Source organism: Alosa sapidissima, chromosome 5 (assembly GCF_018492685.1).
Source record: "Alosa sapidissima isolate fAloSap1 chromosome 5, fAloSap1.pri, whole genome shotgun sequence".
Taxonomy (NCBI): Eukaryota; Metazoa; Chordata; class Actinopteri; order Clupeiformes; family Clupeidae; genus Alosa; species Alosa sapidissima.
In genome coordinates, this window is record NC_055961.1 from 2,542,948 (window position 1) to 2,553,812 (window position 10,865).

The following is a 10,865-nucleotide window of genomic DNA, read 5'->3' on the forward strand; positions in this document are numbered from 1 at the left end:
TTCAGGGCAGATTAAGCAGCATTGAGGGCTTATGAGTGCTGCCATACTGCCGCTGATCTCCACACACACCACATGCCCCCAAACCAGGCAGCACTGAGGGCTTATGAGTGCTGCCATACTGCTGCTGATCTCCACACACACCACATGCCCCCAAACCAGGCAGCACTGAGGGCTTATGAATGCTGCCATACTGCCGCTGATCTCCACATACTCTGCAGGGCACTGGGTCAGCCAGCGGCGCACACACACCACACGCCCCCAAACCACACGGCCTTACACACACACACCACACGCCCCCAAACCACACGGCCTTACACACACGCCCCTACACACACACGCCCCACATGGCCTTACACACATGTCCCACACGGCCTTACACACACGCACCACACGACCTTACACACACGCACCACACTGTCTCTGTTATGGAGGTTCAGCGTAGTTTTGGAGTGTGTCTGTGAACAGCATTCAGGTTTGCTCTCCTTCCTCTCTGTGTGTGTGTGTGTGTGTGTGTGCGTGTGCGTGTGCGTGTGTGTGTGTGTGCGTGCGTGCGTGCGTGCGTGCGTGTGCGTGTGTGTGTGTGTGCGTGTTGTAGTGAAGTTATTTGAGGTGATTGAGACGGAGAAGACGCTGTACCTGATCATGGAGTACGCCAGTGGAGGTGAGTGGTGCATCTTCGTCATCCTCATCTTCATCATCTTCATCTATCTCTTACCGCCACTTTCATCAGATCTGCCCACAGAGCCTACACAAGCGCTTGACCTTTGACCTATGACCTTGGGAGTAGCATGAGTCCTTCCCATAATGTTTTGCTATACTGTTATGCCCAATAGACACAATTATAGACTCAGCTCAGTCGGGCCTGAATCGGGGTGAATCCCCATCTAATTCGGTGTGCAGTTTGGTCAGACTCACAAGGCCTGAGTACGAGAAGACATAACTATCAACGTTCCAGCTCAGGTCCGATTGGACTGGATTTCTGGCATCTGAGACATGTTATTGGTCTGTCTAGCATTGGGGGCATTAGGATAAAAACAGTCAAAAGTGTAAAATGTGCTGAATTAAAAGTAAGTGTGCTAGTCATTTTCCCCCGCAATCATTATTTTGGATTGGTCACTGTGTTGCCCAGACAACCAGTGTGGGTACATCAATGGTGACCAATTGAGATGTGTAGTGAGTTCCCATATCGTATGTGACGTATCGTATGTGACTGATCGTATCGTATGTAACAACAAAACAGCTTCAGACTCCACTCTGAGTTGTCTATGAGTCTCCTGCAGTGGGTAACCATGGGGACACAGGTACACAATACCCCTGCTGGGCCCATCTCCCAGCTGCTGTTTCTATGGTTACAGAGTGCCGTTGCTAGGTGTAAGCACTTGTAGATGAACCTGTAACCCTCTCTTTCTTTGTTACTCTTTTTGTGTGTTCTTCTTTCTTGCTGTATCTAAAGTTACAAAGTGCGGTTTATTAGTGTTAAGTACTTGACTTGTTCTCTCATCTCTGTGCTGTCTTCTGACATCCTGTCTCCTCTGTGTAGGTGAAGTGTTTGATTACCTTGTTGCCCACGGAAGAATGAAAGAAAAAGAAGCTCGTGCCAAGTTCCGACAGGTGAGACCAAAACTGTGTGTGTGTGTTTGTGTGTGTGTGTCAAGCTTTGTTTTTTTTCACTGTTTGGATAGGAACTGATTTCCTGTTCTGAAACTGACAGCAGCCCTCTGAGAAGTAATGTCAGTCTCAGTCACTCTACCTAACCTGCCCTGCCCCAGAGAAGTGTGTGTGTGTGTGTGTGTGTGTGTGTGTGTGTGTGTGTGTGTGTGTGTGTGTGTGTGTGTGTGTGTGTGTGTGTGTGAGAGCATGGCCACAGCAGGTTCTGTAACCTGTGTGTGTGTTGTAGTCAGCCTTGACTAACGAGAACAGGAGCGCTGTTTGTTTGTGTCCTTTCTCCTTATTGTTGTTCTGCAGGAGAAACTGAGGCCACAGCCGTCTGCTCAACTTGTTTGGAGAATTCAATTAAGCGTTTCATCAGTTTAATGAGAGCCCGCTGTGAGAACTGTGTGTGTAGCGTGCGTGCGTGTGTGTGTGCCTGGGTGCGTGCGTGTGTGTTTGCGTGTGCGTGCGTGCGTGCATGTGTAGTGTGTTTGCGTGCGTGCGTGTGTAGCGTGCATGTGTGTGCCTGCGTGCATGTGTGCGTGCGTGCGTGCGTGCGTGCATGCTGGTTGAATAAGAGATTAATGCTGCAGCTGCTGCCTGCTCTGCTCTGTGCCCACAGATAGTGTCTGCTGTGCAGTACTGCCACCAGAAGTGCATCGTACACAGAGACCTGAAGGTAAGCAGCGCTCTGCTCAAGGATGTGTGTGGGTGGAGCAGTGTGTGTGGGTGATGCCACTGGTGTGCAGTCGTCCTTCTGTGTGTGAGTGTTTGTGTGAGAGAGTGTGTGTGAGAGAGTGTGTGTTAATGTGTGTGTGTGTGTGTGTGTGTGTGTGTGTGTGTGTGTGTTAATTTGTGTGTGTGTGAGTGTTAGTGTGTATGTGAGTGTTAGTGAGTGAGTGTGTGTTAATGTGGTGTGTGTGTGTGTTAATTTGTGTGTATGTGCGTGTGTGTTAATATGTGTGTGTGCGCGTGTGTGTTAATTTGTGTGTATGTGCATGCGCGTGTGTTAATATGTGTGTGTGCGCGCATGTGTGTTAATATGTGTGTGTGCGCGCGTGTGTATAAGTATATATACTTTTTTGATCCCGTGAGGGAAATTTGGTCTCTGCATTTAACCCAATCGGTGAATTAGTGAAACACAAACAGCACACAGTGAACACACAGTGAGGTGAAGCACACACTAATCCCGGCGCAGTGAGCTGCCTGCAACAACAGCGGCGCTCGGGGAGCAGTGAGGGGTTAGGTGCTTTGCTCAAGGGAACTTCAGCCGCGGCCCACTGGTCGGGGCTCGAACCGGCAACCCTCCGGTTACAAGTCTGGAGTCCTAACCAGTGGGCCACGGCTGCCCATGTGTTCGTGTGTGTGTTAAAATGTGTGTGTGCGCGTGTGTGTTAATATGTGTGTATGCGCGTGTGTGTTAATATGTGTGTATGCGCGTGTGTGTTAATTTGTGTGTGTGCGCGTGTGTGTGTGTGTTAATTTGTGTGTATGCGCGTGTGTTAATTTGTGTGTGTGCGTGTTAATTTGTGTGTATGCGCGTGTGTGTACTGGGGGCTTAGTGAGGGCTGCTGAAGGGCAAAACCGCCTCAGGAAATGAAAATGACATCATCATCAGGAAAAATGGGGTGATTTCCTGCTTCCTGTCATGTGACGTCCTGTCGTGTGTGTTTTTGTGAAACGCGTCCCGGCCGCCCGCATCCCCTGGGACCAATCAGGATCCTCCGTGGAGGGGCTCTCAAAATGCAGTAGGACATAGTAATGGCAGAGAAGCATCACTCGTCACAGATTAACAAACTGACATTTGGTAGTGACATGCAGTTGTTTACGGTTCAGTCCAGTCGTAAATCACAATAGTGTGTATGCGTCAGACGTGCCCCAGTGTCATGTTTACAGCTTTGGAAACTAGCGGCGCCATTCTGTGCTTTAATCAGTAGCTCAGTCATCTATTTATTCAGCATTAAGGAACACGGAACATCATCTAGTTATTCAGCATTACGGAACACGGAACATCATCTAGTTATTCAGCATTACGGAACACGGAACATCATCTAGTTATTCAGCATTACGGAACACTTCATCTAGTTATTCAGCATTACGGAACACTTCATCTAGTTATTCAGCATTACGGAACACTTCATCTAGTTATTCAGCATTAAGGAACACTTCATCTAGTTATTCAGCATTAAGGAACATTTCATCTAGTTATTCAGCATTACAGAACACTTCATCTAGTTATTCAGCATTAAGGAACACGGAACAAAGGACTGGAATCCCTAGATGCCCACTGATCTGTTCCCATTCACACTCACACTCACACTCACACTCACACTCATACACACACTCACACTCACACTCACACTCACACTCACACTCACACTCACGCTCTCACTCTCACTCATACACACACACACACTCACGCTCTCACTCACGCTCTCACTCATACACACACACACACTCACGCTCTCACTCATACACACACACACACTCACGCTCTCACTCTCACTCATACACACACACATACTCTCACTCTCACTCATACACACACACACACTCACGCTCTCACTCTAAGTCGCCCTCACATCGGCCTTTCTCTCTGCTGGCCTGCTCCCAAAATCAGTTGCAGACTCTCGGCTAAATATTTGGGTTACTTCCCTCTTGAGCAAGAATCTCATTTAAAGGATTTGTGTAAATCTCTAATTTGTAGTGTTTTATCACACCTTTCTTTCTTTAAATCTCTAATTTGTAGTGTTTTATCACACCTTTCTTTCTTTAAATCTCTAATTTGTAGTGTTTTATCACACCTTTCTTTGCCATGATATAGCCATAGATACCGATATGGCATTAAATTACAACTTCTACCCTTTTAAGCGTTCACATAATATAACTCTAATGCATTTTCATTACTGGTCCTGTCTTGCATGCCGTCATATGAGCTTGAGTCCTTGGACTAGCTTTGTTCATATGAAACCAACACATTGTCAGAAAGCTGTTCATTAGTTCATTTTCCAAACTGTAAATCAAACACCAAGGGTGCATGAATGTATCGTGTGTGAGTTTGTTTTTGTGGGAATGTGTGTGTGTGCATGTGTGTGCATGTGTGTGCATGTCTGTGTCTGTGTGTGTGTGTGTGTGTGTGTGTGTGTGTGTGTGTGTGTGTGTACATGAGTACACAAGCTTAAGTGAGAACCTGAGTAGCACTCCTGTGCACTGTGACGTCAGGTGACCTGTTTTCCTTGCGGCAACAGTCATGAGTATCACCACAGGATCAAAAGGGAGGGGCCACTTGGCTTTCCAGGACGTTCTCACGGCTTCCTCCTTTGGCAGTTTCCTCCTTTGGCAGTTAAAAAGCCCCTAAAGCAGTGACATGGATATTAGCATCTCCTGCTCTCACCTACATATGCTGTGGCCTGTGCACAGGGGGGTGCTAGTGTAGCGGTTAAGGAGCTGGGCTAGCGTGCAGTAGTGTAGTGGTTAAGGAGCTGGGCTAGCGTGCAGTAGCCTGTAGGGTGGTGGCAGTGTAGTGGTTAAGGAGCTGGGCTAGCGTGCAGTAGCCTGAAAGTTGTCGGTTCAATTCCCGGCTTCCACCGTTGTGCCCTTGAGCAAAGCACTTAACCCCAAGTTGCTCCGGGGACAATGTGATCCCTTGTAATATAGCTGACATATGTAAGTAACTTTGGTCAAGAAGTGTCTATGTAATGTAATGTAATGTAATGTAATATGCTGCCAACAGCACATTTGCATACTTGCACTCTAGCCACGCCCAAACCCCGACTCCCACGCAGTGAATGCTGCATGCTCTACCTGCATGCAGCATTCAGCACACCTGCGATTAGGCTGAAGATCAATGAACTAGATCAGTGATCAGTCCTGCTCTAATCAACCCTGCTCAAATCAGTCCTGCTCAAATGCCAACAAGGAATGGGTTTGGTTCTGGTCTCTGTTGGGAGCATTTGGACTAAACATGAATTGGTTCAGAACCTGAAAAGTTGGTTTCCCAGCTGGTTGTTTTCTTTCCAGAGAACAGGAGTGGGCGTGTTCAGTGTCCCGTGTGTAGAGGAAGGCAATCAGGGCTTGCTACTGCCGTTTACTTCCTTTGGGCATTGTGCAACGCTCTCCGCCGATGATGCATCCTTGATTACCACGGTTCCGCTTCTAAGTGGCAGAGCTGGCAGGCTGGTTTGCGTGATGGCACCAAAGAATCAATGAATTCAAAGAATGCTTAACAGAACCAGCTCTAGAACCCATCCGTTCTTAACAGAACCAGCTCTAGAACCCATCCGTACACACACACACACACACACTTCTGCATGCCTCGCAGTTCTCTCAGGCCCTGAAGCTCTCAGGCGCAGGGCTGGAATTCAGGCGTGGGTGGGTTGTTGTAAGATTAAGAAAACAGGTCATTATGTTGGAAAGGTTTCACAATTGTTGATAACTTAAAGGCACACTATGCAGGTTTTTTTGCTTAATATGCAAGTTTTTTAGCTTAATTTACCTTCATTTAACAGCTTCAGAGTCACTGGAATGGTTATATGACTTTTTTGGGGTTGAATGGTGGCCGTCTCGCTTCCCCCTAGCGCCTGTGAGTGGAAAAACCACCCTTGCAACTGTGGGCCGGCGGGCTGATGGCCTCAGTGTCAGGAAGTATAACGAGTGTAACAAATTGCTTTACTGCATTCAAATACACATACACGCCAGGCACCGGCTAGATAAATGTAGTGATGGAGTTTCTCAGACATTCGTCATGACAGAGCCAGCGAATAGAAGCAAAAATAGTAAGGAACAGTAAGGACATGGCCAATACTGCATAGTTTACCTTTAAGGCACAAACAAATGCCCATACTCTATAAGCCCCACCCTCTGCTCTCTGGATGAACTGTTTATATGCCTGACTTGCCTGTCAATCAAATGCATTGGAATTGCTCTGACTTAATTGGCTGTGGTTTGGGCAGGGATAGATAGAACACAATGCCATTTAGATGGGCCCTCAGGAGGAGAACTGAGAACTCTAGAACTGAACTAGTCGGTGAAGTGGGTTTTATGCTGTCGTGGGATGTGGATGAACTAGACGAGCGGTTCTCAACTCCGCTGCTATTTCCCACTGTTCTAATTCCCACTGTTCTAATTCCCACTGTTCTATTTCCCACTGTTCTATTTCCCACTGTTCTAATTCCCACTGTTCTAATTCCCACTGTTCTGACAAAGATTGTATAGTGAACTAAGATGAATCATAAAAGGATTCACCAATGGAACGAAATGGCTTCATCAACCGTCTCTGGTTCTAAGCTAGATGAGAGTTGAGAGTTCCTGTATTGGATGATGAAGGGGGGGGGGCGGTTGGGTGCGTAGTTTGGTACAGATTTACAAATGTGTAATTGTTTTGGGTGTATGTGTGTTGTGTGTGTTTGTGTGCAGAGGGTGAACCCAAATCTGTATCTTTGTGTGTGTGTGATCACATGTTCCATATCTCCTAATCCTACTCTGTTTTGCTCATCTCCTGCTTGTCTCCACCACTCTTATAGTCTATGGTTAACCTTTGACCTTTTTGTGTGTGTGTGATCACATGTTCCATATCTCCTAATCCTTGTCTGTGTTGTTGCTCATCTGCTGCTTGTCTCCATCAGTCGTATAGTCTATGGTTAACCTTTGACTTTTGACCTTTGGCTGGTCCCTCAGGCAGAGAACCTGCTCCTGGACGCAGACATGAACATCAAGATCGCTGACTTCGGCTTCAGCAACAAGTTCACGATGGGCAGCAAGCTGGACACGTTCTGCGGCTCCCCGCCCTACGCCGCGCCCGAGCTCTTCCCCCCCCAGGGCAAGAAGTACGACGGGCCCGAGGTCGACGTCTGGAGCCTGGGGGTCATCCTCTACACACTCGTCAGTGGGTCACTGCCCTTCGACGGACAGAACCTAAAGGTTAGGACTTGTGTGTGTGCGTGGGCCCGTCCCAATACCTCCCCTTCCCCTAGATTTTCGCCCTAACCCTCGTTTTTGCGCGTGCACGGCAGCAGGCGTAGGGTGTCCCATTACTGTAGGGAGCAAGGGGGAGTGCTATTTTCCCCTTAAAATCAACCCTCAAAGTATAGCCAGCACCGATGCAGGCTTAAAACCAAGTGGGAGATTAAATTAAATTCCAGGATACCGTGCGAGCTCAGCAGGCCGGCCAAAAATTGCATTGCTCATATATTTTCGCAAATTAGCATATTAAAATTTTTAAATGTGTTGGAATATGTTAGTTTGATGCACATCCAAAGGACTGTCGAGTTTTGAACACTAATGTTATCTATCTGACGATGTTCATGATATCTGCCGAGTGCTTTGAGAGTGCCCATCAAATAACGTTATATATCTGATCTGGGTAGTTTCGTCAATGTTTAGGATGTGTGTTCCGGCGTTCACATGAACACGAATATCTGTGTTGATTAACCAGACGTTGACCAAACACAGCTCACACAACAGTCAACACGACCGCTGGAACGGGAATGTTCCTGAATGAAAATAGTAGCAGGCTACTACCGTTAGACACGTCGACGCTGCGCGTGACGTAGATGAGCACGTTCGCTACGCTAATTTGCATATAGCGGTGACCCAATTGTGTTGTTACTTGATTTGTTTGTTTATTATGTCTGTCTCTGAGAGTGGACTAACGTGTGGTAATAATTGTTTGTTTATTATGTCTGTCTCTGAGAGTGGACTAGCGTGTGGTAATAATTGTTTGTTTATTATGTCTGTCTCTGAGAGTGGACTAGCGTGTGGTAATAATTGTTTGTTCATTTCTGTCTCTGAGAGTGGACTAGCGTGTGGTAATAATTGTTTGTTTGCATATGGGTGAGTTTTTGAGTATAAGTGTATTTGATTGAAAGCAATTCTAATATGTTTTGTTTGTGGTGTTTTTAAGTGGGTATGTGTGCATGCTAATGTGTAATGCTCATGTGGGTGAGCCACTGTTTGGAGGTCCAGGGGTTTACCAGTGAAATGGGAAATGAATGGAATTTAGTTGGAACTTGTCATGATCGATTCGACATTCCAGTGTGCAGTGTACTCCTGCACTGAGTCATGTAATGTGTGTGTGTGTGTGTGTGTGTGTGTGTGTGTGTGTGTGTGTGTGTGTGTGTGTGTGTGTGTGTGTAGGAGTTGCGTGAGAGGGTTCTACGGGGAAAGTACCGGATCCCGTTCTACATGTCCACGGACTGCGAGAACCTACTGAAGAAGTTCCTCATTCTCAACCCGACCAAAAGAGGCAGCTTGGAGGTGCGAACACACACGCACGCACGCACACAAGCACACACACGCACACACACACACACACACACACACACGCACAAACACACACACACACACACACACACGCACAAACACATACACACACACACACATACATACGCACAAACACGCGCACACACACGCACAAATACACGCACACACACACACACACACGCACACACACTTAAACATTCTCTCTAGCTAATCCCTTCCTTCTCTCCCCTCCTCCTCCTTTCCCTCCTCCTCCTCTCCTCTCTCCTCCTCTCCTCCTCCCCTCTCTCTCCTCCTCCTCTCCTCCTCCTCCCCTCTCTCTCCTCCTCCCCTCTCTCTCCTCCTCCCCTCTCTCTCCTCTCTCCTCCTCTCTCTCCTCATCTCTCCTCCTCCCCCTCTCTCTCCTCTCTCCTCCTCTCTCTCCTCCTCTCTCCTCCTCCCCTCTCTCCTCCTCTCTCCTCCTCTCTCCTCCTCCCCTCTCTCTCCTCTCCTCCTCCTCCCCTCTCTCTCCTCCTCCCCTCTCTCTCCTCCTCTCTCCTCCTCCCCTCTCTCTCCTCTCTCCTCCTCTCTCCTCCTCCCCTCTTTCTCCTCCTCCCCTCTCTCTCCTCCTCCTCTCCTCTCTCCTCCTCCCCTCTCTCTCCTCCTCTCCTCCCCTCTCTCTCCTCCTCCTCTCTCTCCTCCTCCTCCTCCTCCTCCTCCTCTCTCCTCCCCTCTCTCTCCTCCTCCTCTCCTCTCTCCCCCTCCCCTGTGTTTGGCCCAGCAGCAGGCGATGAAGGACCGCTGGATAAACGTGGGGCACGAGGACGACGAGCTCAAGCCCTTCCTGGAGCCGCAGCCCGACTACAAGGGACCCCCGGAGGACAGGTCAGCACCGCCACGGTGCGCCAGGGTCGGGGGGCCGAGGGTCAAGGGTCAAGGGTTGAGGGAGGGTGTGGGGTCACTTGGCGAAGTGTGTTTAGCCTGCCTCACTGCACCTGGAGCAGGTGTCTGGAAGGTGTATGTATGTCTCTGTTGGTCTGGAAGGTGTATATATGTCTCTGTTGGTCTCCTGAAAGGTGTATGTATGTATCTGTTGGTCTGAAAGGTGTATATATGTCTCTGTTGGTCTCCTGAAAGGTGTATGTATGTCAATGTTGGTGTCTGGTTCCTCCACAGGTAGTGAAAAGCTGATCACATGATTGCTTGCATGTACAAGCATGTGCACACGCATGCACACACACTCACACAAACATTCCCACGCAGTGACATATACAGTATAGGTGTACGTGCACACATACACACACACACACACACACACACACACACACCCAAACACACACAAAACAAACACACACACACACACACACACACACACACACACACACACTTACACTCAGGATGTGTTTTGATGAGTGAGTGATGATGAGTGCACTCTGAGCAGCATGGAGTTCTCACCTGCGGTTCTGTGCACAGGAAGCGGTTTCCTACAATGGTGCTTACAGACTTTCACTTCCTGCTCGTGTGACTGTCTGTCAGTCATTCAGTCTGTCTGCCATCTCTCTAGGTTAGAGCTGAGCACATGCCTGTGTGCCTGTGTGTGTGTTTAGCATTAACATCATCGTTAGCATATGCTTGTGTGCCTGTGCGTGTGTGAGAGATATTATCAATACCATATGCATGTGTTACTTGGTACAGATCTTGTGATGTAGATGAATGAGTTTGCTTGGGTTCTCAGAAGTGTTTGTGAATTCTGGACCGGTGGCTCATGCACCTTTCTTTAGGTCCCTGTTAATGTGTTTGTGTGTTTTGTTTGTGTGTTGTGCGTGTTTTGTTTGAGTGTTGTGTGTGTTTTGGTTGTGTGTGTTTTGGTTGTGTGTTGTGCGTGTTTTGTTTGTGTGTTGTATGTGTTGTGTGTGTTTTGTTTGTGTGTTGTGTGTGTTTTGTTTGTGTGTTGTGCGTGTTTTGTTTGTGTGTTTTGT

At 48.0% G+C, this 10,865-nt stretch overlaps 1 protein-coding gene across 1 annotated transcript in view; it reads left to right on the top strand.

Moving 5' to 3' along the window:
- mark2a (MAP/microtubule affinity-regulating kinase 2a) overlaps positions 1-10,865 on the top strand; it is a 50,367-nt gene that overhangs the window by 24,256 nt on the left and 15,246 nt on the right. Inside the window, exons 5-10 of the mRNA XM_042091981.1 lie at positions 596-661; positions 1,541-1,611; positions 2,273-2,329; positions 7,327-7,569; positions 8,785-8,904; positions 9,671-9,982. Coding sequence (XP_041947915.1) covers positions 596-661; positions 1,541-1,611; positions 2,273-2,329; positions 7,327-7,569; positions 8,785-8,904; positions 9,671-9,982 — 869 coding nt within the window. The remainder of the gene's footprint in view (positions 1-595; positions 662-1,540; positions 1,612-2,272; positions 2,330-7,326; positions 7,570-8,784; positions 8,905-9,670; positions 9,983-10,865) is intronic.